At 58.3% G+C, this 27,034-nt stretch overlaps 2 protein-coding genes across 2 annotated transcripts in view; one reads left to right on the top strand and one right to left on the bottom strand.

Moving 5' to 3' along the window:
• The window catches only part of ADAMTS13 (ADAM metallopeptidase with thrombospondin type 1 motif 13), a 38,432-nt gene extending 19,772 nt beyond the window's left edge, over positions 1-18,660 (bottom strand). Inside the window, exons 1-10 of the mRNA XM_043470058.1 lie at positions 18,617-18,660; positions 11,744-11,875; positions 11,336-11,402; positions 7,338-7,477; positions 4,906-4,989; positions 4,272-4,396; positions 4,005-4,151; positions 2,038-2,184; positions 1,622-1,784; positions 748-852 (exon numbers count right to left, since the gene is read on the bottom strand). Coding sequence (XP_043325993.1) covers positions 748-852; positions 1,622-1,784; positions 2,038-2,184; positions 4,005-4,151; positions 4,272-4,396; positions 4,906-4,989; positions 7,338-7,477; positions 11,336-11,402; positions 11,744-11,821 — 1,056 coding nt within the window. The 5' untranslated portion in view covers positions 11,822-11,875; positions 18,617-18,660. The remainder of the gene's footprint in view (positions 1-747; positions 853-1,621; positions 1,785-2,037; positions 2,185-4,004; positions 4,152-4,271; positions 4,397-4,905; positions 4,990-7,337; positions 7,478-11,335; positions 11,403-11,743; positions 11,876-18,616) is intronic.
• A 438-nt stretch (positions 18,661-19,098) lies between these two features.
• Positions 19,099-26,942, top strand: REXO4 (REX4 homolog, 3'-5' exonuclease). Its single transcript, XM_043470087.1, has 8 exons — positions 19,099-19,385; positions 21,385-21,719; positions 22,915-23,052; positions 23,215-23,408; positions 24,158-24,246; positions 24,978-25,052; positions 25,617-25,691; positions 26,202-26,942. The coding sequence occupies exons 1-8, from the start codon at positions 19,173-19,175 to the stop codon at positions 26,313-26,315; spliced, it is 1,233 nt and encodes a 410-aa protein (XP_043326022.1). The 5' UTR covers positions 19,099-19,172; the 3' UTR covers positions 26,316-26,942.
• The last annotated feature ends 92 nt before the right edge of the window (positions 26,943-27,034 follow it).

Raw genomic sequence — 27,034 nt, 5'->3', positions numbered from 1 at the left:
AAGGATGGGACCGTGTTTTGCACCCAGGGCATCCCACACCCACAGGCACCCACACTCAAACGTACCGCACACCCAGAGCATCCTACGCCCACAGGTCCCCTACACCCAGGACCCCCCACACCCACAGGCACTCCACACCCAGGGCACGCCTGCACCCACAGGACACCCCCTCACACACACAGACACACACAGACACACACACACACACACACATGCTTGCAACCTCCATACTGCTCAGGAGCCAACGCTAAACAGAGGACAGCCGACAGCAGCCCGCAGTGCGGGGACTGCAGGGAGGTTCTGGCCATACAAGGGAGAGGGGACGTGCTGGGGAGCTGGAGGACAGGTGACCGCGGCAGGGCCCACGGAGGCGCGTGCCCCCTGTGAGGCCGGTGACAACACATCCCTGTCCGCAGGCCACCACAGCGGGCCCAGGAGCAGACAGCCTGAGTACACTGCGCTCCCTGGGGGCAGTGAGGAGGTCAAGAGGCGGGCCCTGGACCCCTGCCTGCTCCAGCAGAGTCGCGAGGGTCCCGTAAATCTGGAATAAAGCCACCTCCGGGGGGGTGGGGCGAGCACTGGGCTCCCCACGTCTCCTGGCCCGGGCACCCTCTGCCCCCATTTACTGAGGTCCTGCTATCTCCACCCCCGGAGGAGGACTGCAGGGTGCAGATCTGGGTGAGCACGTGTGAGCACGCGCGCACACACACACACACACTTGCACATGCTCCTCCACTCCCCGCTGACCTTCCCCACGCCACACTCTGTCCCGTCCAGGAGAGAAATAAGTAGGCGGCTACAGCTGCTTGGGTCCAGGGGGTCTGTGTGGCAGGAGAGAGCCTGGCACATGTCCTAAGAGGGGGGACACACGGCCAGTTGAGGGGCCCCCAGGGCCTGTGGGGTCCATGTCCAGCCGCACCTGTCCCTCCCAGACCACCGGACAGTGACGCAGCCAGCACCCCGGGCAGTGGAGGGTGGAGGGGGGCCTGGCTGACCCCTTTATCGGGAACAGGAACACTGGCCGGGACCCACAAGAAAGTGTCTTCATTTCTTTTAAAATCGGAAGGAAAAAAGACGGTCTTTTAGATCAAATAGAATATCCTAACATATAGCATGAATATATTTGTGTTTTATAACAACACCTGTAATATCACATATTTTACAAAAACACTAAGCTGTAATTCCAAGTATTTTGTAAGCAAGAAGGGGCTCACAGAAGCAAAAGTGCCCGCAAGTCCTGTGCAGCCCTGGGAGGAAATCTCTCTTTAGGGTAGCCCCCCCCCACCCCCCGACTCCTGCTTGTAAGGGTCAGCTTGGAGGTCACTTCCTCCAGGAAGCCCTCCAGCTTCCCATTGGTTGGAAGCTGTTGGTAACCGCCTGCGCAGGATCAAGGTCCATGGGCTCAGGGGCTCTATCAGAGCCAGCTCTACATAATTTGTGGGGCTTCCTCAGAAGGAAAGGGTGAGGGCCCTTGTTTAGAAATTGAGAACTTCCAGGGGCATCTGAGGGTCTGGGCCAGTGGGCAGGAGGGCGGAGAAGGGCAGTGGGGGCATGAGCCGGCAGAGGGAGGCCCTGGTTCGGAGGGGCGGATGGCAGGCGCGTCCCCCACGGCCAGACTCACCAGGTGCTCCCCGCGGAAGGTGCAGGCGACCGCCGTAGGGCCGAAGGCGATCCGGCACTGCTCGTCCGCGCCGTAGTAGAGGCCGGGCTGCGCCTCCAGAGGCTGCCCCGCGGGCCTGGACCGCGGCCCCGGAGGGTCCCACACGCAGCGCGCCCGTCCTGCGCTGCGACAAGGCCGCGGTTCAGGCCGGGGGTGGGCCCCGGGAGGGGGCGGGACGGAGGTGAGGGCGAGGGAAGCCGAGACGGAAGGGTGCCCTCCCCCAGACGGGCTGCGAGCCCAAGGAGAGGTGGACTGGGGGCCGACGGGAGCGGACACCGGGCGGAGGGCCGCGGGAGGGCTGGGGCCGGGGCCGGAGGAGCAGGGCGCGCGGAGTGGAGATGGGGGCGTAGGCAGGGGCGGGGCGGGGGCGCGGCTACCTGAGCAGACTCAGCAGCTGCCGGCGGCTGCAGGGGGACCACGCCGGGCCCCCGAGGGCGAGGGCGGGCGCCGCACCGTCCGAGGCCATCACGTGCCCGCTGGGCCCGCAGCCGCTGCCCGGCACGCCGTCGTGCTCCAGGCCGAAGCTGCGGAGGAAGCAGCTCTGAGGGCGTCCTTGACCCGGGGTAACCCCCCACCCTCCGTCCCGCAGGCTCGCCTGGCCCGGCCACCTGCTAAACCCGGGTGGAGCACCCAGCCTCCGTTCCCCCACGGAGGGAGGGAGCGCTGGGCCGGCCAGGGAGCTCTGGCCTCTTTTAGCCGATACACATCTAAAGGCTTTAGAACCGTGCAGGCCACACTCTTCACCGGGTTTGAAATCTGGGAGGACGACGCTCCAGGGAGGGCCATCGAGGCCCTGCTGCTGTTCGCCTTCTTCACACCCCAGGGGTGGATCGGTGGGGTGAACACAGTAAAAACTGCATTATGGAGAAGTGGAGACGCCTCTGGCCAGGGTTTCTGCTCCCAATGGAAGGTGATGGTTTGCAATTCCTGTTTGTTTCTCCAAACAAGATAGATGGAGGAGGGACTTCCCTGGCGGTCCAGTGGTTGAGAATTATTCATTTTCCAATGCAGTGGAGGGTTGGATCCCAGCACCGGGGAACTGAGATCGCACATGGCGGGGGGTGGGGGGGGGCAACTAAGACCCCATGCAACCAAGTAAATGAATAAATATTTTTTACAAAAAAGATAGATGGAGGAATTCTAATGGCTGGGTGGGGGGAGAAGCCAGGCAGAGATAGAGAGCTAGGGTAAAAGTGGCGGCTGTGGGTAGGAGCCCAGCCTTTGTCCTGGAGGTGGGGGTGGGAACCCTCTGCGCTTGCAGGGGGCTAACAGGCAGGGTGTGGGCGTGCGAGGCCGGCGGGCGAGGAAGTTAGACACTCACTTTTCACTTTAGGAGTCTCCGGTACTATTTGAATTTTCACAGAAAGCAGGTATTTGCTTTCGTAATGAAAAGACTAAAAATCAAAACAGCAAGATGCCCTCCACGCTTGGTAAACAGCACAGAGGAGCAGAGTTGCCCAAAGAACGTGTGACCGTCATACGAGGAAAAGTCTGAGAGTCATCTAATATCTAACACTAGGGAAGGGGTTAAGTAAAATATGTGCATACCAAAAAAGTCAACACACATTGTAAAAGGACGTTTGAGAGAAATGTTTGGGATGTTTTCTTACATAAAAAGGCAGTTAACTTGGCTTCCCTGGTGGTCCAGTGACTAGGAATCCGCCTGCCGATTCAGGGGGCATAGGTTCAATCCCTGGTCCAGGAAGATCCCACACGCCTCGGAGCAACTAAGCCAGTACACCACAGCTACTGAAGCCCACGACCCCCAGAGCCTGCGCGCCGTAGCGAGAAGCGCCGCAGTGAGAAGCCCGCACGCCCCTGCTGGAGGGGAGCCCCCACTTGTAGAAACGAGAGCTTGCCCGAGAGGAGCAATGAAGACCCAGCACAGCCAGAGATAATTAATAAAAAAAATGGTTACGTGGAAAAGTTTTTTTAAAAGGCAGTTAACCAACGTACAGTATAATTCCAATTTTGTGGATAAAAATGATGTATGTGCGTGTGTAAAGAAAAGATGGATGTTTTCTCTAAGTGGTGGGATTTGGGATGATTTTTACAGCCTTGTTTTCCTTTACATGAGTTTCCTACAATAATCACTTTTTAACTCCTAAGTTTGTTTTGCTTATATTTTGGGGGGGGGACATGTTTTGTTTTCATTATTTGGTAATGAAGAAATAGCAGATTTCCCAGCCCTTGCCCCTCACCCTCCCGAGTCCACTGGGGTCAAGAGTAGCGGCCCCTCCCACCTGGCTCTTCCTGGGACCACCACCAGTCATGACCGCCCCTCCTGGGGGCCCCAGGTCACGTCCTTGCCTGGAGCTTGGGGCCAGTGCATGGGGCCCCTTACCTGTGCCCAATCTCGTGGGCGATGGTGAGCCCCAGGTCGAAGCCGGTATCCTCAGTGATAAGGCAGCTCCAGGAGGAGGAGCAGGCGCCCCCCAGCTGGGTGACCCCCCGAACCTGCCGGTTACCATCGGGCAATTCCAGGTCAAACCTCAGGAGGAGAGAACAGACACCCGGGAGCGCTGAGGTGCCTGCCCGCCAGCGGGCCACCCTGGCAGAGAATGGGAGCGGCTCCCGGGCAGGCTGGCAGGCCCGCGGGGGGCTCAGCTACCTGGTGATGTACAGGACCAGGTCAGCATGCGCGGGGTCTGTGTCGTCCTCGGGGTTGACCGTCCTGCTCCACTCACAGACGCTCAGCAGCGACGCGGTGATGTTAGCTGTGATCTTCGGAGCATCCTGAGAGGCCGGTAACAGAGCACATATTTAGGGGCTCCACCCCAAGCAGGGTGCCGACTGCTGCTGCAGCCTCAGTCCTCACGACGATGCTACCACCATCCAGGGCACAGAGGAGGGGCCCGAGGCCAGGCAGGGCAGGGCTGGAGCTCGGGGCCGGGGCCAGCGGGCAGGAAAACATCCCCCCTCTGTGCCTCCACTGGAGAAGTGAAGTGCAAGTCACTCACTCGTGTCTAACTCTCTGCGACCCCGTGGACTATGCGGTCCATGGAATTCTCCAGGCCAGAATACTGGAGTGGGTGGCCTTTCCCTTCTCCAGGGGATCTTCCCAACCCAGGGATCAAACCCAGGTCTCCCGCATTGCGGGTGGATTCTTCACCAGCTGAGCCACCAGGAAAGCCCAACACTACCGGAGTGGGTAGCCTATCCCTTCTCCAGCAGATCTTATGGACGGAGGTTAAAGACTGCAGAGACAGGTTTCCCAGGGACTGGGCTCCCGGCTCAGCACCTACCTCAAGCTGGGTGAGGATGACCATCTTCACCAGGTGAACTCGGAACTGAGCCCCCAGGGATGGATCCCTCAGCAGCTCTGACCCCTGCGGAAGGGCGGGCAGGAGAGGTGACACGTGAGGGCGGGCGCGGCCGACTTCAGGGATCCAGGGGCGGGGGTGGGGTGCCTGGAGAGGGTGCTCCATCAGCGTGGCGGGAACCGGAGGTGCTAGTCCTCCAGCTGGGAGCCAGCCAGAGGGACAGTCAGTCCTCTGGCCCTCCCTCTGCTCACGGCTCAGGAAGGCCAGCCAACATAGAGACCCCCGGAACCACGGGATGTGAATAACTGCCATCCATCTAGAATGTTCCTTCAAACACAGGATTCTCTGGTGGTTCAGACAGTAAAGAGTCTGCCTGCGGTGCCGGAGACCTGGGTTCAATCCCGGGGTCAGGAAGACCCGCTAGAGAAAGAAATGGCAACCTACTCCAGTATTCTTGCCTGGAAATTTCCACGGGCAGAGGAGCCTAGTGGGCTACAGTCCAGGGGGTCACAAAGAGTTGGACACGACTGAGCGATTGAGCCCTACTAAACCCGGTTCCCAGCTCTCCCGGTGCATCTGCCGAGATGCCGACTGTTGTCAGCTTCCACGGCGGCTATTCACATGAGCTCGTCCTCTAGAGACGTGGCGTCCGGCAGAGAGGATGTGGCCGCCACTGGCCTCGGCTGACCTGAGTCTGAACCAGGCTCTCCCCCTACCTACCTGAGTCCTCAGGATCCTGTTAACCAACCTCAGGGCCCCAGTTCCCTCCTCCGTAAGAGGCAGAGAAACACGTCCATAGCTGTTGGCAGACTTAGTAACAATGCAGTCGGCACAGGTGGGTGCCCGGCATGACGCTGGCCGCTACCATGACCAGCACCATCTGGGAAGGAGCCAGTCTGCAGTCTACTACCTGACCATCACTGGGCCTCATAAAACACATGGAATGGCCAGAGGGAGCGTGGTTTGATTATCAAATTTCAGCATATTCAAGGTGGAGAGCCCCCCACCCCGCCCCACCCAAAGCTTGAAAACAGAGCTTTCAAGTGACTTAGAGGGAATATTTTCCACCTCTGGGGCTGGCAGTTGGAAACCCAAGCTGGCTTGTCCTGGACCTGAACCAGCTTCTCCGGGGGTAGGGACCCCAGGGGTATGACCCCTGGGACCCAGCCTCCCTGCAGGGTGGGAACCCCAGAGAACATCTGAGAGAAGAGAGGGCTCAGAGGGCCTGGGGCTCTGAGAGTGGGAGAATCCTTTCCTTTGGTCCAAGACAGCTGGGCACACCTGAGGCTGGGAACATGGTGATGCCAAGGACCCCACTGTCTGATGCTGCCCGCCCTCCAGGGCCCACTTACCAGGGGAGCAGCTCGGGCCCTGGTGCTGCCAGCAGGGGTACTGATCTCCTAAGGTTTGTGGAAATGTACCTGGCTGCCTAGAACACGTGTGTTTCTGTGTATTTACAAGCAAATGCACTCCGGCGTGGCCCAGCCCCAGGGGGAACGTGATCACCAGCTTTGGGCCACCTGTTTCTATGCTGCCTCTTGTCTCCAAGATAATAACCAGTGGGAGCTGTGCGTCCCGCCCCCACTGTTACCCCAGAAGTCAAGTGAAGGGGAGCCCGTCCCACACGGGCATGTCTGCAAGAAGGGTGCCGCACTACTAGGCAATGTGAGCTGAGGTGCCCCCAGATCAAAGGGACGTTGGGGGAGAGGCCAGGCTTGAGGGTCCCGGAGCACAGGGCCCAGGAGCAAGAGGCTGGAGGTTGTACTCCCCAGCTGTGGGGGCGATAAGAACAGATCACACCTCTCCCCATCCTAGGACCCTGAGCCTCAGATGTGACCCCAGCCTCAGGCTTACACCGAGTTCGACCCACCAGATAAGCCAGCCCACGGACATTGTGCACAAGCCCGGGTGTGGGACGCTGTGTCCACAGGCTCCCATGGACGGGCCAGCGGTGGTCTCCAAGGACAGCTGCTGCCCCCCAGGCCCCCGAGCCCGCCCCCGGTCAGCACTGCCCACTGAGCCCGCCGCCCCCCAGGCCCCCGAGCCCGCCCCCGGTCAGCACTGCCCACTGAGCCCGCCGCCCCCCAGGCCCCCGAGCCCGCCCCCGGTCAGCACTGCCCACTGCGCCCGCCGCCCCCCAGGCCCCCGAGCCCGCCCCCGGTCAGCACTGCCCACTGCGCCCGCCGCCCCCCAGGCCCCCGAGCCCGCCCCCGGTCAGCACTGCCCACAGCGCCCGCCGCCCCCCAGGCCCCCGAGCCCGCCCCCGGTCAGCACTGCCCACAGCGCCCGCCGCCCCCCAGGCCCCCGAGCCCGCCCCCGGTCAGCACTGCCCACAGCGCCCGCTGCCCCCCAGGCCCCCGAGCCCGCCCCCGGTCAGCACTGCCCGCAGTGCCCGCCGCCCTGCGAGGTCTCACCATGTTGAGGTTGGTGAGCACATAGCGCTCTGTGTCCTCCCCATGTGCCTGGTGGACGTCGGGACCCGCGGCCACCAGCAGCTCCAGGTGCAGGACGTTCCCAGCAGCCTGTCTCCGGAGGCGAGGGGCAGCGGGGCGGCCTGGTGAAGGAGTGGGCAGGGCTGAGAGCCAGGGTCCCGGAAAGCGGGTAAAATGGGGCTCTGGTCAGCTGACCTCAGGGCCCCCCATGGCCAGGCCTCGCCACCCCCTGGGCTCCCGGGCTCGGAGACGCGGTGGTGGGAAGCCCCCCTGTGCCATCCACGGTGGGGAGGGGGGAGTTGGGGGGACCCAGCCTCAGCTTTCTCGCCAGGAGCTGCCTCTGGCACAGGGAGACTGAGTGAGCCTAGTTCTTTTCTAATCATTAATTTGCTAAGCATTTTTTTAGTTAGTTAATTAACTGACGTATAGTAACTTACAATGTGTTAGCTTCAGGTGAACCCCACGGTGACGCAGTTAAGTGCGTGTGTGCGTGTGTGTGCGTGTGTGTGCATGCTCAGTTGTTAAGCCATGCCGGACTCTGCAGCCCCACGGACTGTAGCCCGCCAGGCTCCTCTGTCCATGGGATTCTCCAGGCAAGATCACAGGAGTGGGTTGCTATGCCCTCCTCCAGGGGATCTTCCTGACCCGGTGATCGAACTGGAGTGTCCTGCTTGGCAGGGGGATTCTTCAGCACTGCGCCACCTGAGAAGCCCATGTATAAACACACACACATGTGTATGTGTTCTTTTTCAGATTCATTTCCCTTTTAGGTTATTACAAAAAAATTTAACAGTTGAGTAGAGTTCCCTGTGCTATAAGTAGGACCTTGTTTATCTAGTATGCATGTGTGTGTGTGTATTCAGTCATGTCTGACCCTTTGCAACCCCACAGACTGCAGCCTGCCAGGTTCCTCTGTCCATGAGATTTTCCAGGCAAGAATACTGGAGTGAGTTGCCATTTCCTCCTCCAGGAGATCTTCCCAACCCAGGGATAGAACCCAAGTCTCTTGCATCTCCTGCACTGGCAGGCGGATTCTTTACCACTATACCATTTTATATATAGTAGTGTGTATTTATTAATGCCAAGCTCCTGATCTACTCCTCCCCTCTCCTCCTTTACTAGCTGTAAGCCTGTTTGCAGGGCTTAGTGAGCAGTTCCACACTGGCCCTCCTAGAGCTGGCTTCTCAGCGCCCGTGGTTTTGTTCCCTCGGACAGCCACCGACTGAGTTAGGACATCTCTGCCCTCCTCGGGCAGGGAGTGGGAGGCCCCACGCTCTCACACGTCACTCACGCTGTGACTGTTAGAACAGACAGCTTGGCCGGCTCACAGGAGAGAGGTGGCCAGGTCTTGGGAGGACGGCTGTCTCGGGTGGAGATACTTCATTCCACCCCTCTGGGCTGACCGGGCATGCAGGGCAGTGCAAGGCCCAGGAGTCAGCTACGGTGTGGATTCTACGTCCTTCTGGTCACCCCAAAGCCCCACGGTGGGCGCACTGGAGAACGAGGTCACCCCGGGATGGTAAGAAAAGCCCAGGACCCCACCCTGCTTGCAGCAGATGCAGCCTGGGGAAGGCATGAGCAGGCCTGGGGGCAACAGGGCCAACTCCCGCCCTGGCTGTGCCCGACAGTCGTTGCGTAGGCTTGCAGCGGCCACTTCTCATCTTTGGGCCTCTGGGTTCCCATCTGCAGCGTGGGAACTACCAGTGACCTCTGACCCAGGGCCCAAGGCTCCAAGGCCCACGTCAGTGAACGCGCTTTGTAGACAGTGAACGGCTGTTCAGAGGCAGGTCTCCGTGTCCGCCGAGCAGACGGTCTGAGGGCAGGGCTGGTGGCCATACACTCCCCTGGCCTGTCCCGTGGGCTCAGGGCACACCCTGCATGCTCATGAAGGTGGCTCGTGGAGCTCGGCCGTTCCGCACGACCCCAGGCATCAGGAGAGCTGGTCCCTCCCCTAGAGCCGACCCTGCCCACAGCCCCCTCCTCCTTCCAGGAGCTGTACCTGCAGTGGTGGGGGCCCCAGGGGTGGGCCTGTGGATCAGGTGGGACTGTGCTCCCCCCCAGGGATGCACCAGCGCCTGGTGCTGCCTCCTCTATGGCTGGATGTAGAACCTGTCTGCACGCACCAGGATGTCACCCTCCTGGAGGACAGACAGCCATCTGGTCTACCAGCCCTTCTCCTGCCCATGCAGGGAAGGGCCTCGCTGGGCCGTCCCAGCACTGGGCACAGGCTGGCCCTGGGTCTCCCCAGGACTCCTCCCCAAGTCCAAGGCCCAAGAGCCCATCTGTGGGGGACAGCAGGGGGCCCGTGCCCTCTGGGGCTGCACCCACTGACTGCCACCTGCCGCCAGCCCCCACGGCCAGGTACCCGTTCCCCGTCACCTGCTCAGGCTTCAGGCCCCAGACTGCAGGGCCTGGTGAAGACCACAGGCAAGGAGGGAGGGGGTCTCGAGGGCCGCGCTAGGCGTGTGCTAACGGACAGCGCTGCCTGTCACCAGGGGGACCGTGAGTGCCCGCTGTCTCAGCCCAGGCTGGACCGCCCAGCCCGGGAACCTGGCGGCGGGCGGCAGGCGGCGGGGGGCGGGGGTTTGTAGTGATATCAGTTGCTCTGCTCACTGAGGGACTTCGTGACAATGCACGACACCCGGCCCCACAGCCCCCCAGGAGGCTGGTGCCGCCCTCACCATGCCTCCATGACAACACGGGTTCAGCGGAGGGGCCGGCCGCGGGTCAGCTGCACAAAGGGGCACAGCTGAGCCCGAACTCAGCTCTGACTGCAAAGCCCACGCTCTTTCCATTCCCCGTGCCCTGGGCCTGCACTCAGCACTGTTCCCTGCTAGCTGGGTGGCCCGAGGGAAATCAGCGGCTTCTCTGAGCCTCCGAGGAGCAGGCCCTCAACTGGGTCAGAGTCTGGCTAAGATCCAAGCGGTCTTGCTCTTGCATCTGGGGGCCGGGGGACACGTTTGCCCCATAGTGTCCCCCCAGCCAGCCCGGGCGCCCACTCACCACGAGGCCCGAGTAGCAGGTGAGCCTGGCCGCTGCGTCCGGGGGCAGCAGGGCCCGGCTTCCCATGAGGCAGGGGTGGGGAGGCCCCCTCAGCAGCCGCAGGGAGGCGCTGACCACGCGCTAGCTGGTGAAGGAGGCGGCCAGCAGGCCCAGCTCAGGCCAGCAGCGGAAGGAGAGCCGGCCCAGGGCTGCCAGGGAGCCACGTGGGGCCCTGCAGGGCGGCCCCGCCGGCCCACCCTCGTCCTTGTGCTCACAGACGCAGGCCGGGGGGCCACGTCGAATGGGGGCACTGCGGGAGACAGGAGGCCCCGTGCTCACCCCTGCTCGGCTCTCCAGGTCCTCTCAGGGGTCCCCACTGGCCCATCAGCCCGGCGCCAGGCACCTGACCCCGATCCCAGAGCAGTCACGAGCGGGACACCCCTCACTCTCTGCCCCATCCTCCCCCCCACCCCGACCACTCGCCCGCCCTGCCCCTGGTCCCCATCAGCCTCTGGATCAAAGTCCCCAGTGGTCCTCATCAGAAAGGGGGCAGGCAGCACAGAGATGTCCACAGTCACAGCCCAGGAAGAACAGGAAAAGGCTCTGGCCGGAGCGCGACCCTGTGCCCATCTTGCTTCTCACGGAAAACATAAATGTTTACATCCTGGCCAGAAACCCGCAAGACTTCCTGAGCCGGTAGGCCCAGGCAAGGCTCGGGGGCGGGAGAGACCCGCTAATGAGTGAGCGTTGCCTCCAGATACTGAACAGAATCCCAGGGTCAGAATCCCAGCTCGCCCGGAACACCCAGACCAGTCTTTATCAACTTGGCAGAGAGGACCAGAATTAATTAAGAGCGACAGTGGCGCCTCTGACTTCCTCCCAGCAGAGCCTCCAAAGAGCCAGCCCCCTGACTCAATGGTGAGACGCCCCTGCCTCCCCCCACCCCCGCCGTGGGCTCTGAGAAACCCCCGTTGCAAGGGGGCCGCCAGGGCACATACCTTCAAAGGCAGCATCGGGGCCAAAGTGAGAGGTCACGTCCCCTGGCTCCAGGGCCCGCAGAAACTGCTGTGAGGAGTGAGGGGACACAGGGAGGGGAGGTGGGGGCCAGGCAAGACAAGGAGCAGGCTGAGCGGGGAGAGAGGGGCCCTGGATGGAGGGGGGACAAGCCCCTCAGCCCGGCGTGGACGGCGTCCGCCCCTCACCATCGGGCACACAGCACTGAGGCCAACTCCATCTCCAGGAAGCCCAATTCATCCCCTGAACCCCAAGTTCAGACTTCCTCCCCCTCTGCCCAAGCACTGTTGGGCACACCCTCGCCCCCCAGGGGACCCAGCCCTCAGCCCCAGAAGAGTCTGGATCCCCAGCTCCCGGGCTCCCCCAGCACCGCGGCCCGCGGGCCCACCCACCTGCCGGGGATCAGGGAGCGCCCAGCAGGTCAGGAAGAAGAGCGCAGAAGTGAGGGTCCCCCGTGCGGAGGGAGCCATGCTGTCTGCGATGATCTGCGGGGATCCTGGAGTGCCGGCAGGCGGCCCGCGGGGCTGGGCCAGGAGGCTGGGTTTACTCGAGGGCAGGCGCTGGGGGGACAGGGCGGCCTGCTGGCTCCTCCTGGCCGTGCGTGCGCGGGGCTGGGCCCTGACTCAGAGGACAGCCACCCGGCCTGCCCCTGGGAACTCAGGGCTGGGGTCGGGGATGGGGGGTGGGGGGCGGTGGGATTCATCTCCCAGCGGTGTGACTGCCGCTCCCCTAGGGACACCCTGCGCGCCCATCCGCATCTCATTCCCTCCCTCTCGGCCACTGCCTGGCCTGTGTCTGCACCCGGCGGCCTCGGCTCACAGCACCAGGCTGGGGACACCCGGCCCCAGCGTCACAGGCTCCCTGGGAGGTTCTCAGGGACGTGTGCCCCACTCCCTCCCGCCTCCAGGACGCCTTCCCCGGCTGAGCCAGAGGCCAACGAGGGAGTGGGGTCCCCCCTCCGCCCCGGTCCGTGCCCACCTCAGCCCCTCTGAGTCCCACTACACTGGGGGCACCTGCCCATCCATCTGGGCCGGTCCGCTTCCCGTCACAGGCGTCAGGAGTGGTCTGAGCCTCCCCCCTCTATCTGCCACGGGCATCCCACCCCAGTGGGTGGTGCGCACGCCCGACTCCATCTCTGGGAGTGTGTCGCGAGACCCAAACTGACACAGGGTGCTCGTCCAGCCATCTCATCGACCTGGGCTGGGATCTGGACGGGGCTCCCCGCCTGGCCCCTCAGCCTCTTCCTCCCCGGTTCCATGCCCAGCTCTGCCCTTAGGATGACGTGTCCACCGAGCCTCCAGGCCTTGTGATTCGCAGTCTGGCCCCTGCCAGCCCTCCCCCTGTGCTCACAGACCTCTAACTACACGCCCCCCACCCCCAGCTTGCCTTCCATCCCTCAAACAGTTCCAGTGTTCTGCTCCTCCCTCTCACCTGTAGGCTTCCCAGTCCAGTTTCAGCTAAAACGTCACCTTCTTTAAGGCACCATCTAAATACCCCTTCCCCCACAAGGGGTGCCACATTTAGGGGAAAAAAGTCAGGACAGCAATGGAATTTGAATTTCAGATAAACAATGGAATTTTTTTCTTTTTCTGGTGTAAGGGTGACAGTAAATGTAAGAAGGCAAAGTGGTTGTCCAAGGATGTCTTACAGATAGCTGAGAAAAGAGAAGCAAAAGGCAAGGGAGAAAGGGAAAGATCTATCCAAATGAATGCAGAGTTCCAGAGAAGAGCAAGGAGAGATAAGAAAGCCTTCTTAAGTGAACAATGCAAAGTAATAAAAGAAAATGGTAAAATGGGAAAGACTAGAGATCTCCTCAAGAAAATGAGAGCTACCAAGGGGACATTTCATGCAAAGATGGGCTCAATAAACAACAGAAACAGCAAGGACCTAACAAAAGCAGAAGAAATTAAGAAGAGGTGACAAAAATACACAGAATAACTATATAAAAAAGGTCTTCAGTTCAGTTCATTCACTCAGTAGTCTGACTCTTTGTGACCCCATGGACCACAGCACGCCAGGCCTCCCTGTTCATCACAAACTCCCGGAGTTTACTCAAACTCATGTCCATTGAGTCGGTGATGCCATCCAACCATCTCATCCTCTGTCCTCCCCTTCTCCTCTTGCCTTCAATCTTTCCCAGCATCAGGGTCTTTTCAAATGAGTCAGTTCTTCCCATCAGGTGGCCAAAGTACTGGAGTTTCAGCTTCAGCATCAGTCCTTCCAATGAACACCCAGGACTGATCTCCTTTGGGATGGACTGGTTGGATCTCCTTGCTGTCCAAGGGACTCTCAAGAGTCTTCTCCAACACCACAGTTCAAAAGCATCCATTCTTCGGTGCTCAGCTTTCTTTATAGTCCAACTCTCACATCCATACATGACTCCTAGAAAAACCACAGCCTTGACTAGGCGGATCTTTGTTGACAAAGTAATGTCTCTGCTTTTTAATATGCTGTCTAGGTTGGTCATAACTTTCCTTCCAAGGAGTAAGCGTCTTTTAATTTCATGGCTGCAGTCACCATATGCACTGATTTTGGAGTCCCAAAAAATAAAGTCAGCCACTGTTTCCACTGTTTCCCCATCTATTTGCCAGGAAGTGATGGGACCGGATGCCATGATCTTAGTTTTCTGAATGTTGAGATTTAAGCCAACTTTTTCACTCTCCTCTTTCACTTTCATCAAGAGGCTCTTTAGTTCTTCACTTTCTGCCATAAGGGTGGTGTCATCTGTATATTTGAAGTTATTGATATTTCTCCTGGCAATCTTGATTCCAGCTTGTGCTTCATCCAGCCCAGCTTTTCTCATGATGTACTCTGCATATAAGTTAAATAAGCAGGGTGACAGTATACAGCCTTGACGTACTCCTTTTCCTATTTGGAACCAGTCTGTTGTTCCATGTCCAGTTCTAACAGTTGCTTCCTGACCTGCATACAGGTTTCTCTGGTATTCCCATCTCTTTCAGAATTTCCCACAGTTTATTGTGATCCACACAGTCAAAGGCTTTGGCATAGTCAATAAAGCAGAAATAGATGTTTTTCTGCTTTTTCAATGATCCAGTGGATGTTGGCAATTTGATCTCTGGTTCCTCTGCCTTTTCTAAATCCAGCTTGAACATCTGAAAGTTCTTGGTTCACGTATTACTGAAGCCTGGCTTGGAGAATTTTGAGCATTACTTTAGTAGCGTGTGAGATGAGTGCAATTGTGCATTAGTTTGAGCATTCTTTGGCATTGCCTTTCTTTGGGATTGGAATGAAAACGGACCTTTTCCAGTCCTGTGGCCACTGCTGAGTTTTCCAAATTTGTTGGCATATTGACTGCAGCACTTTCACAGCATCATCTTTTAGGATTTGAAATAGCTCGACTGGAATTCCATCACCTCCACTAGCTTTGTTTGCAGTGATGCTTCCTAAGACCCACTTGACTTCTCACTCCAGGATGTCTGGCTCTAGGTGAGTGATCACACCATCGTGATTATCTGGGTCGTGAAGATCTTTTTTGTATAGTTCTGTGTATTCTTGCCACCTCTTCTTAATATCTTTTGCTTCTGTTAGGCCCATACCATTTCTGTCCTTTATTGAGCCTATCTTTGCATGAAATGTTCCCTTGGTAGCTCTAATTTTCTTGAAGAGATCTCTAGTCTTTCCCATTCTATTGTTTTCCTCTATTTCTTTGCACTGATCACTAAGGAAGGCTTTCTTATCTCTCCTTGCTATTCTCTGGAACTCTGCATTCAAATGGTTGTATCTTTCCTTTTCTCCTTTGCTTTTCACTTCTCTTCTTTTCACAGCTATTTGTAAGGCCTCCTCAGACAGCCTTTTTGCTTTTTTGCATGTCTTTTTCTTGGGGATGGTCTTGATCCCTGTCTCCTGTACAACGCCACAAACCTCTGTCCATAGTATCAGGCATTCTATCAGATCTAGTCCCTTAAATCTATTTCTCACTTCCACTGTATAAAAGTTCTGTAAATAAGGTCTTAATGACCCAGATAACCACGATGGTGTGATCACTCACCTAGAACCAGACATCCTGGAATGCAAAGTCAAGTGGGCCTTAGGAAGCATCACCCTGAACAAATCTAGTGGAGGTGATGAATTCCAGTTGAGCTATTTCAAATGGTAAAAGATGATGCTGTGAAAGTGCTGCAGTCAATATGCCAACAAATTTGGAAAACTCAGCAGTGGCCACAGGACTAGAAAAGGTCAGTTTTCATTCCAGTCCCAAAGAAAGGCAATGCCAAAGAAGGCTCAAACTACCACACAATTGCACTTATCTCACACACTAGCAAGGTAACACTCAAAATCCCTCAAGCTAGGCTTCAGCAATACGTGAACTGAGAACTCCAGATGTTCAAGCTGAGTTTTGAAGAGGCAGAGAAACCAGAGATCAAATCGCCAACATCTGTTGGATCATAGAAAGAGCAAGAGAGTTCTGCTTTATTGACTACACTACAGTCTTTGACTGTGTGGGCCACAAAAAACTGGAAAATCTGTAAAGAGATGAGAATATCAGGCCACCTGACCTGCCTCCTGAGAAACTGGTATGCAAGACAAGAAGCAACAGTTAGAACCAGACATGAAACAATGGACTGGGTCAAAATCGGGAAAGGAGTACAACAAGGCTGTATATTGTCACCCTGCTAATTTAACTTACATGCAGAGTACATCATGGAAAATGCTGGGCTGGATGAGTCACAACCTGGAATCAAGATTGCTGGGAGAAACATCAACAACCTCAGATATGCAGATGATACCATTCTAACAGCAGAAAATAAGAGGAACTAAAGGACCTGTTGATGAGGGTGAATGAGGAGAGTGAAAAAGATGACTTGAAATTCAACATTCAAAAAAAAACTAAGATTAAAAACACACATGTACCCCATTGCTCATTGCAGCACTGCTTACAACAGCCAGAACATGGAAGCAACCTAGACGCCCATCGACAGATGAATGGATAAAGAAATTGTGGTGCATACACACAACGGAATGTTACCCAGCCATAAAAAGGAACGCATTTGAGTCAGTTCTGATGCAGGGGATGAACCTAGAACCTATTAAACAGGTGAAGTGAGTCAGAAAGAGAAAGATAAATATTGTATTCTAACGCACATATACAGAATCTAGAAAAATGGTTCTGAATGATTTATTTGCAGGGCAGCAACAGAGAAACAGCCATAGAGAATAGACTTATGGACATGGGGAGGGGGGAGGAGAGGATGTGTGGAGAGAGTAATATGGAAACTTACATTACCATATGGAAAACAGATAGCCAACGGGAATTTGCTGTCTGGCTCAGGAAACTCAAACAGGGGCTCTGTGTCAACCTAGAGGGGTGGGGTGGGGAGGGAGATGGGAGGGAGGTTCAAAAGGGAGGGGATAGATGTATACCTATGGCTGATTCATGTTGAGGTTTGACAGAAGACAACAAAATTCTGTAAAGCAATCATTCTTCAATTAAAAAAATAAATTAAAAAATAAAACTAAGATTATGGCATCCAGTCCCATCACTCCATGGCAAATAGAAGGGGAAAAAGTGGAAGCAGTGACAGATTTTATTTTCTTGGGCTCCAAAATCACTGTGGATGGTAACTGCAGTCATGAAATTAAAAGACGCTTATCCTTGGAAGGAAAGCTATGACAAACCCAGACAGCATATTAAAAAGCAGAGACATCACTTTGCTGACAAAGGTCCATAGAGTCAAAGCTATGGTTTTTCCAGTCGTCATGTACAGGATGCGAGAGTTGGACCATAAAGAAGTCTGAGCACCAAAGAATTGATGGTTTCAAACTGTGGTGCTGGAGAAGACTCTTGAGAGTCCCTTGGACTGCAAGGAGATCCAACCAGTCAACCCTAAAGGAGATCAGTCCTGGGTGTTCATTGGAAGGACTGATGCTGAAGCTAAAGCTCCAATAATTTGGCCACCTGATGCAAAGAGCCAACTCCTTGGAAAAGACCCTGATGTTGGGAAAAATTGAGGGCAAGAGGAGAAGGGGACGACAGATGAGATGATCAGATGGCATCATCAACTCAATAGATATGAGTTTGAGCAAACTCTGGGAGATGGTGTAGGACAGGGCAGCCTGGTGTGCTGCAATCCATGGGGTTGAAAAAAGTTGGACCGATTTAGCAACTGAACAACAACGATGCCCTCAGGGCTTCCCAGGTGGCTCAGTGATAAAGAATCTGCCTGCCAGGCAGGAGATGTGGGTGGATCCCTGAGTCAGGAAGATCCTCTGGAGAAAGAAATGGCAACCCACTCCAGTATTCTTGCCTTTGGAAAGCCCATGGACAAGAGAAGCCTGGCGGGCTACTGTCTACGGGGTCGCAAGAGTTGGGCCACAACCTAGCGAGTAAACAACAAGTATGCCCTCAGTATTGCAGCTATTATGTGGAACATATTATAGTAAAAACTATTCTTTATCTGAAATTCCTGTTTCTCTGGGCGTCCTGCACGTTCTTTGGCACCCTTAACCCTCCTTGGTCTCTACCACAGCATCTCATTTTCTCATCTTGGTGGGAGTTGCTAGGATACACAATTGCTGATTTGGTATCTGAATTTCTCTGAAGGCCCCCCAGCACAGGAACAGAGGCGGGATGGGAGCTTTGGGGAAATGCAGGCCTGGCCTCCAGGTGGTGTCAGAGCCAGGCAGGAGGTGCGAGGGACATCACCGTTGTCACATAACATACAACACTCTCTCTCCTCGGAAGGAAAGTGATGAGCAACCCAGACAGCATATTCAAAAGCAGAGACATTACTTTGCCAACAAAGGTCCACCTAGTCAAAGCTATGGTTTTTCCAGTGGTCATGTATGGATGTGAGAGTTGGACTATAAAGAAAGCTGAGTGCCGAAGAATTGATGCTTTGATCTGTGATGTTGGAGAAGACTCTTGAGAGTCCCTTGGGCTGCAAGGAGATCCAACCAGTCCATCCCAAAGGAGATCAGTCCTGGGTGTTCGTTGGAAGGACTGATGTTGAAGCTGAAACTCTAATATTTTGGCCACCTGATGGGAAGAACTGACTCATTTGAAAAGACCCTGATGCTGGTTAAGATTGAAAGCAAGTGGAGAAGGGGCTGACAGAGGATGAGATGGTTGGATGGCATCACCGACTCAATGGACATGAGTTTGAGTAAACTCCGGGAGTTTGTGATGGACAGGGAGGCCTGGCGTGCTGCAGTCCATGGGGTCACAGAGAGTTGAATGCGACTGGGCAACTGAACTGAACTGAACCTAACAGACACCACTTGTCGCAGAGCTTTATCCTTGTTACCGGATGCTGCTGAACCGCGGAGAGCAGGCTGTGCCGCCGGGCGTCCTCCCTCCCGGCCCTGGGCCTCAGTGCCCCCGCCGCGAAGGCAAGACTGGCCGGGGTGGGGACAGCGGCCGGGTGACAGCAGCCCCCAGGACCGGGCGTCCGCTCCGCGCCCGCAGCTCCCGGGTCCAGCCGCCCAGCGCCCCCTGGCGGCCACCTGCCGGGCGCCCAGCCGGCCCGGCCTCGGTGCTACACCAACGGCGGTCCCCTCGCTCCCCTTCCGGCGCTCGCCTTTCTCGGCCCCGGGCTGGCCCTCAGAGACATTCCAGGCTTCTTCCAACCCGACCCGGGGCCTCCAGCCGCGTACGCTGCTCACCAGGGCGGCGGCCCTTCTCCTTAGCAGTCGAGGAGGCCCGCCCTGCTCCCGGCTGTGCGGAACCAGAGGCGAAGGCCCGGTTTCCAGCCCGGCTGGGTAGAGAGCGAGCACTTCCTGGAAACCGGCGCCCACGTGAGGGGGACGCGTGCCTGGCGGCTTCCGGGGTCCGGGAGGGCAGAACCGGGTTCGGGGACCGGGATGGTGAAAGCGCGGCGGCCGGTCGCCGCGCGTGCCCCGCGTGCCCCAGCGCCTGAGGCCGGGCCCGTCAGGAAGCCGAAGCGGAAGAAAAGAGTCTGGAGGAACAAAGCGCGAGAAGCCGGCGGGACGCCGGGGAACGACCCCTTAGTGGTCGCGGTGCGGCCCCCAAAGGCCCCGGAGGACTTTTCCCCAAACTGGAAGGCGCTGCAGGAGGCAAGGCCGCGAGGGCCCTGCGGGCGGAGATGGGGACGGTGTGTGGGTCCCGGGGGGCGCGGGCTGGAGTGGACGCGGGGAGCAGAGTCGTTCGCAGGGGCCGGAGTGCGTGGGCTGCGGAACAGCAGAGGCTCTGCACAGCGTCCTGCTGACAGTTCAGTTCAGTCCTCAGTCGTGTCCGACTCTTCGCGACCCCATGGACTGCAGCACACCGGGCCTCCCTGTCCATCACCAACTCCCGGAGTTCACTCAAACTCATGTCCATCCAGTGGGTGATGCCATCCAACCATCTCATCCTCTTTCGTCCCCTTCTCCTCCCGCCTTCAGTTTTTCCAGCATCAGGGTCTTTTCCAGTGAGGCAGTTTTTGGCGTCAGGTGGCCAAAGTGCTGGAGCTTCAGCTTCAGCATCAGTCCTTCCAATGAACACCCAGGACTGATCTCCTTTAGGATGGACTGGTTGGATCTCCTTGCAGTCCAAGGGACTCTTAAGAGTCTTCTCCAACACCACAGTTCAGAAGCATCCATTTTTCAGCGCTCAGCTTTCTTTGTGGTCCAACTCTCACATCCACATATACTGGAAAAACCATAGCTCTGACCATATGGACATTTGTAGGTAAAGTAACATCTCTGCTCTTTAATATGCTATCTAGGTTTGTCATAGCTTTCCTTCCAAGGAGTAAGTGTCTTTTAATTTTGTGTCTGCAGTCACCATCTGCAGTGATTTTGGAGCTCCAAAAAATAAAATCTGTCACTGTTTCCACTATTACCCCATCTATTTGCCATGAGATTCTGGTAACACTGGGCCCTTAATCCGTGACCACTGCCGCTGATCACTGAGCACTTCAAATGTGCTTCAGACACTGCTGGATGAGGTGAGCTGTATGTGTTCATATTTAACCTGAGACCGACTCAGATCTTTTAGCATCTGCATTTTACAGATGAGGAAATGGGTCCGAAAGGTTAGGTAGGTTGCAGCCAGGTCAGGAGAACCAGGAGTCAGGCCCCACACCCCAACCCCCCACCAACTCCCTGCTTTTAATGTCACGTTATACTTCCTTGCCTTTCTGGGCCATCAGTGGGCCAAGACTTACTTGCAGTTTACTTACTGGTCAGTATCTCCTGAGTCCTGTTTGTCGGCTGTGCTTCACTTGTAAATTGTCTCCACCTCCGCCGGAGTTGGCTGCTGCTGTTTCTGCTGTTTTCTGGATGAGGAGACTGGGAGGGGTCAAGGGACGGGGCCCAGGGTCACACAGCCGGCTCCTGGGCCGCAGTTGCACAGGGCTGGGCGGGCTTTGGCGCTCTGTGCTGCTGCTGACCCTCACAGTGTCTCTGCAGCCGCTCCTGAGAGCTCTCCCGGAGCCTCAGAGTGGGTGCGGGGGAGAGCAGAGAAGGGCTTCTGAGACTGTTAGCCTGCGCCTTAAGTGGGGGAGTCCAGATCATTCTCCCGGCCTGACACACACACCGTGGAATTCCCTCGGGCAAGCCCAGGGATCTCGGACTTCCTGAGCTGTGATTCTGCCTCTTTCTCACAAGAAAGTAAAGCAAAAAGAAGCGAGCAGAGGAATGGATATTTATTGTGAGAAGAAACTCCACGTTTTCTCTAATTTATACAAGAAAGGCAGTTCTCCTGTTCTTTAAACATTACGGGAACAAGTGGGTAGGAACCGCCTCCTCGCTCAGCTGGTTGCCGCATAGCAGGGTCCTAACCGAGGACGCAGGGCTGGGAGACCTCAGCCCTCCCTGGAGAGGAGCAGAGGCATGGCTGTCCACCCTGTGTCATTGGACATGACCATTTCTTCCTGAGACCCTCACAGCAGGAGCAAACCAAGAAATCTGACTGAGGAGGTGGCGCCCATGCGCCAACTCTGAAGCAATTAACTCTAAAATAACTGTGAATGTGGGAACAAGTTGCTTTTAGACACATACACGCTTTTTTTTCAGTCTTCAGTGTGTGATTTCCAAATTACAATGTTATGTATTTTGTTTTGGGTTCTCTTAGCTGCTGAAACAAAGATCACAGACCCCACAAGAGCCTCTACTTCACTCTCAAACGGATTCCAAAAAGCAGCCCCAGCGTGTCCAACAGAATAGAAACTGGATTTCAGATAAAGCAAAGAGAGATGCGATGGGGATGGAAAACACAGACCCCGAGGCCAAAGGGTCCTCTGGGCCCTTGGGGTTGCTCATGAGCAGGAAGATACCGGCGCAGCCCAAGGAGAAAGGGGCCAGCAAAAGGACCAGTGGTGACGTGTCTCCACAGCAAGGCAGCATCAAACAGAAGAAGCGGAAAGCTAGGGAGCCGACTGCCCCCATGCCTCCAGCCCCGCCCACCGAGTAAGTACCGCAGGATGTGGTGATGGACACGGCCTCCCCGACTGAGGCCTCTCTCCCTAAGGAGGCTGAGGCTGGTGGCCCCTCTGTCACCTTACCCTGGGGCTGTGGGTTTCTTTGTGGGTAATTTAGGTAATTTAGAATTAACCTAGGGTAGGTCTATTCCGCTAGAACATAGGCATAGCGGAGGCTGACTCTGTCCCATAGCTGCTATATCTCCAGGGCCAAGAACAGGGCTTGGCACCTCATGGGCCCCCAGGAAAGACTTGTGGAATGAATGAACACCAAAACCAGAAAGACTTGAGTTCAAAATCGATGCCCGTGTCTTGCCAGCTGGGTGGTTTGGGGCAGGTTCCTGAGGCGCCCTGAGCCATAGCGTGGTCACCTGCGCTGGGCCTGTGAGGCTCCCTCCCGCACCGCCCCAGTGCCAGGCGCTTACTCAACAAAGCCTGGGTGTCGCCCACACAGGAGCCCAGTCAGCAGCTGCCTCTCAGTGGCTGGGCAGGGGGTGGCGTGTCTGTAAGTCCGCCTGGCTGCGTGCCGCCGGGTTAAGGACACAGTGGCTGAAGGTCTCAGGAAGCAGCGTTTGAGGGCCTGCCGTGTGTCCCAGTGCCAGGCACCCTCTTAGGAAAGAGCGGTCCCCTCTGGGCCCTCCATCGAGAAGGGGCAGCCGAGAGGAGGGGACGGACAACGCGCACTAAAGTTGTTTCAGTGATTCCCGCGGTGTGGTCGGGATCAGTCCCGCGAGGGCGGAGCCTGTCGGGGCAGAGGCCAGAGGGCCTTCCGGTCGGCCAGTGCGTCTGGGAGGAGAGGACTCGGCGGCTGTGCGTCCCAGCCTGGGCGTCCCTGTCTGCGGGCTCGGCACGGGGACACCACGGGCACCAAGGGGTGTCTGAGTCTCCGTTCTCCTGGCAGCGTGTTTATCCGTGGTTCCCAAATGCCTGGTAGCTGTTTGTTCCGTCATTGAGAAGAAAGTTCAAGCAACCGTTACACCTGAGTGGGGGTGGAGGTGTATTTCTGTTTCCTGTTCTTTGTGTTGCTCTGTGGTTCCTGAGTTCTAGCTATAGAGTGCATTTTTAATTAGGTGGGTAAGTGCCAAGGTGATCACTGTGGCCAGTGGCCAGGCACATGGGCCTGAGCGCCCTCAGAGCGCGCCACACTCGCCACCACGCTCAGCCCGTTCTCCCCTGTCTTTTAGAGACGACATCTGGTTTGACGATGTTGATCCAGCAGACATCGAAGCGGCCATCGGCCCAGAGGCAGCCAGCATAGCGAGGAAGCAGCTGGGTCAGGGCGAGAGCAGTGTCACGCTGGTGAAGGAGCGGGCCTTCGGCGGGTACGCAGGCCCCATGGGGCGCGCTCAGCCTTGGGGGGCCGGCGGGGTCTTCAGGGCAGGTGCCTTGGCGTCTGGCTGAGCCCGGTCCTCGGCATGTTGCTGAGTGGCGGAGCTGGGTCCCAGGCCCCACAGGGTTAACCTGGAGCCTTGGTTCCCCCCCAGGCTGACTAAAGCCTTAGCCATGGACTGCGAGATGGTGGGCGTGGGCCCCAAGGGGGAGGAGAGCATCGTGGCCCGCGTGTCCCTGGTGAACCAGCACGGCAGGTGCGTGTACGACAAGCACGTGAAGCCAGCCCAGCCAGTGACCGACTACAGGACCGCGGTCAGCGGGGTCCGGCCCGCGGACCTGGCGCAGGGTGGGTGGCTAAGCCGGGCATGGCCCCGGCAGCCCGGCGGTCTCTCCGCCCTCCCGAGTGGGCCCGCCTTATGTTGGCCTGGCTGCCTTTCTGTCACCTGACCTTCAGCCGGGCCAGTGTTCCCAACTGCAGTGTCACTGGGCAGCGGGGATGGAGCGGGTGTCGGAGGAAGGCCACTGGGAGACGCAGACGGGCCTGGGGAGGCGGGTCAGGTGGCCGGGGCTTCTGTGAGGACAGGCGAGCAGTGGGAGGCCTGGCCTGGCCTGGCCAGGGCGGGTTCTCTAAGGTTCCCTAAGGTTCCCTACGGCCGCAGCGTTGGGAATGAGGTGGGGGGGCAGGCGGTGGTGAGCCGGAGGTGTCCCGTCTTGGGACACACCCAGGGGGCTGGTCTGTAGAGTCTGCCCTTGGACGAGCTGTGCTCGGGGGCCCTGAGATCGGGCCTGGAGGGATCCTGAGGGCAAGAGCTTGAGGCAGCGGCCCCACCACCTCCTCTGGGCGTGTGGTCTCTGCCATCCACGCCTCTCGGGTCCTCGAGGACGGCCCACAAGGCCGCCCGGCCACTGCTCAGCCGCAGGCTCTGCCAGTGCTGCCTAGGCCGGGTGGGCAGCCCCAGGGCACAAGCAGGGTTGGCGCCGCCTCCCCTTGGCGCCCCCTTCTGAGGGCCTGACCCACCCGGGGCCCCGGGTCTGATGGGGCAGGAGCGCTCGCTCTCAGCATGCCGCTGAAACCCCTTCTGTGTGTGGCTCCAGGAGAAGAGTTTGAAGTTGTTCAGAGGGAAGTCGCGGACCTGCTCAAGGGCCGGATTCTGGTTGGACACGCGCTACACAACGACCTCAAGGTGTGTGCCCGCGCCTCTGTGCCCCACGGCGTTGGAGGTGCCGCACGCAGTGAGAGCCGGGGCCGAGGCTGCCGCCCCGCCCGGCGACAGCCCCCACTCCTCAGGGCAGAGCCCCTCCCCAGGCGGGGGCACCCCGGTCCCTGTTCCCTCGAAACCCCAGGCAGTCCCCGTCTCACAGGCTGGCCCCTGACGGCCAGCACGGTGGGCGGCAGGCCAGCTCCCAGGGCCCCTTCCTGTCCCCGAGGGTGGGGCTCGGCCTGTGCCCAGCGGGTCTCTGCCGCGGGCCACAGTGGCCCGCTCGTTGGGATGGGAAGCTTGGGGTGGCAAGTGCTCTCAGCTCGGAGGCCCCAGGGCTCAGGCTCCCCCTTCAGCGCCTGCGCCCTCCCCGCCCTGGTAACCTGGGCAGCCTTGCCCTCCACCCTCCTGGGCCTGTCTCAAGGTCGTGGGGGGACCCGTTTCATCCCTGACACCCTGTGTGTATGTGACACAAACTCAAGCACGGGACAGACGGTCACGGGTTCCCTGGTGACTGAGTCTCCGCCTTCCCCGCCTCTAAGGCTGTTCCCGTCCGTGCGTTCTCTGCTGCGCGTCGCCTGCCCCGCGGTGATCGCCCCCGGGAGCTCAGGCTCACATCAGCGCCTCGTCCTGTCTGCGTGTTGGGTGCGGGACTCAGAAAGGGGCATCTTTCTGCAGACAGACACCAAAGCACCCGTCATACCTTCCTCCTCCAGGCACTGTTTCTGGGCCACCCGAAGAGGAAGATCCGGGACACTCAGAAGTATAAGCCTTTCAGGACCCAAGTGAAGGTACCTGAGACCACGCGGCTCTGAAAGCCTGGTTCACTTGATCATGGGTTCTGGTCCCTGGAGGCTGGCTTCCTGGTTAAAGGTGTTTGGGTTTGGTTTGGTTTGGTTTTCCCTTTTAACCTTTAAAACTAAGAGGAGGGACTTCCCTTCTTGTCCAGTGGTTGGGACGTGGCGCTTCCATTGCTGGGGGTCCAGGTTCAGTCCCTGGTCAGGAAACTGAGATCCTGCATGCTGCATGGTTCAGCCGAAAAAAAAAACAGTGAAAAAATAAACGAAAGTCACAAGGAGAATTAGACATTTAAAAAGGAAAAGTATCTTAGAGAAAAAAGACTTGGCCAACCCAAAGTTCGTGCTGCTGAGGGCAGTGAGTCCACTCTCCTCTGATCACACCCCCAGCCGCGGGTCGGAAGGCGCATTGTGTGTGTTCCAGAGGCAGAGGCCCCCCTTCCCGAGAGCAGGGCCACCCAGGGCCAACGATGCACAGTCCCTCCCGGGTCCTCGGCAGGCCGCCCCCCTGCCCAGGCCCCACCCAAACGTGACGACGTGCTCCCCTCTCCCCGGCAGAGCGGACGGCCATCTCTGAAGCTGCTTGCAGAGAGAATCCTGGGGATTCAGGTGCAGCAGGCGGAGCACTGTTCGGTAAGTGCATCCTGGGTGACAGGCCTCCAGATGCCGGGTGGGTGACGGGTGATGGGCCTCCGGGTTGGGGGCCGTGCTGAGCTCCTGGGCAAGGTGCAGCGTCACCTGATGTTGGCGCACGCACTTCACACTGGCTGCTCCTGGTGCGCTGTAGTTGGAGAGAAAGGCCCGTCTAGATCGCAGGCCCCCTAGGGCTGAGGCGGAGGCTCTGGGCCCAAAGAGCCTGGCCCTCTGGGCGTCAGTCTGGGTCTGCGGCCCTCCCGTCTGCCTTCCAAGTCGTGTGGCGTCTGGGGCCCCTCGTGAGCCAGCACGCCCGTCCCTCCCTATCTGTGGGGTCCTCCCCCGCCCCCGCCAGCGGGGGCTGCGTCCCTGGATCCCTGCAGTCATCTCTGGTCATTGTCGCCCCACGTCCGGCAGCAGGACTCAGGAGCTGCGGGATGGATGGGGGGGTGGGCGGTGGCCACACCAGTCACCGGCAGGATGGCCGTGGTGACGCCCCACGTCCCCCAGGTCCAGGACGCGCAGGCGGCAATGAGGCTGTACGTCCTGGTGAAGAGGGACTGGGAGAGCCTCTCCGGGGACAGGCGGCCCCCCGCCCCCGAGGCCGGCAGCCAGGACGCCTAGCAGGACCACGCCCCGAGCCACCCTCGCGCCTGCGGGAGCTGCGACCACGCCAGACGACGGATGGAGCTCCTAGAGCCGGGGGCAGTTTTCAGAGACAGGCGCATAGCATGCATGCCGCTGAGCTGGCTGTGGCGTCCGAGCCTCTCCTGCACAAGGGGCCGGGCGGCTGTCCCTGGGGCTCTTCGTCACCTGTCTCTGAGGGGGGCCTTTCCCCTCGCTGCTGAGGCAACGGAAAGAAAGGGACTCCGCAGACTCGCGCATGGACCGCGCAGTTGCCCCGGCGCAGCCTCGTTGAGGGGTTTTCTCTGCCACCCGGACACTTGGGGGGATCTGAGGTTGGGGTTCCACTCACCCCACCTGTGCACGCCCGCTATGTTTAAATTCCAGGTTAGAGCCCGCAGCAGGCAGGGGGGCTCGGGCTGCCCAGCGCGGTTTTCCGGGAGGTGGGTGCCCCCCGACCCGGACAGACGTGTGAGCGTAGGCGCCTGCAGCACTCCGCCCGGCCCGGGCGCGGGCTCGCTGAGGGGAGCGTGCGGCACCCCAGGCTGTGCCGAGCCCCCGCCGGCCGTGGGGAAAGTCCAAAGCTACCACGAAGGTTGTGTGACATAAACGCATGTTTTTACTTGAGCTGCACCCTGTGGAGGCCCGTGTCTGAGGACGGCTGGGTCCCACCTCTTCTGACCCCGCTCCCCCAGGAGACGCCTGTGGCACTGGGCGCC

Source organism: Cervus canadensis, chromosome 5, assembly GCF_019320065.1.
Source record: "Cervus canadensis isolate Bull #8, Minnesota chromosome 5, ASM1932006v1, whole genome shotgun sequence".
Taxonomy (NCBI): domain Eukaryota; kingdom Metazoa; phylum Chordata; class Mammalia; order Artiodactyla; family Cervidae; genus Cervus; species Cervus canadensis.
The sequence above is the reverse complement of the archived record's forward strand: the minus strand, read 5'-3'. Positions and strand labels throughout refer to the sequence as shown.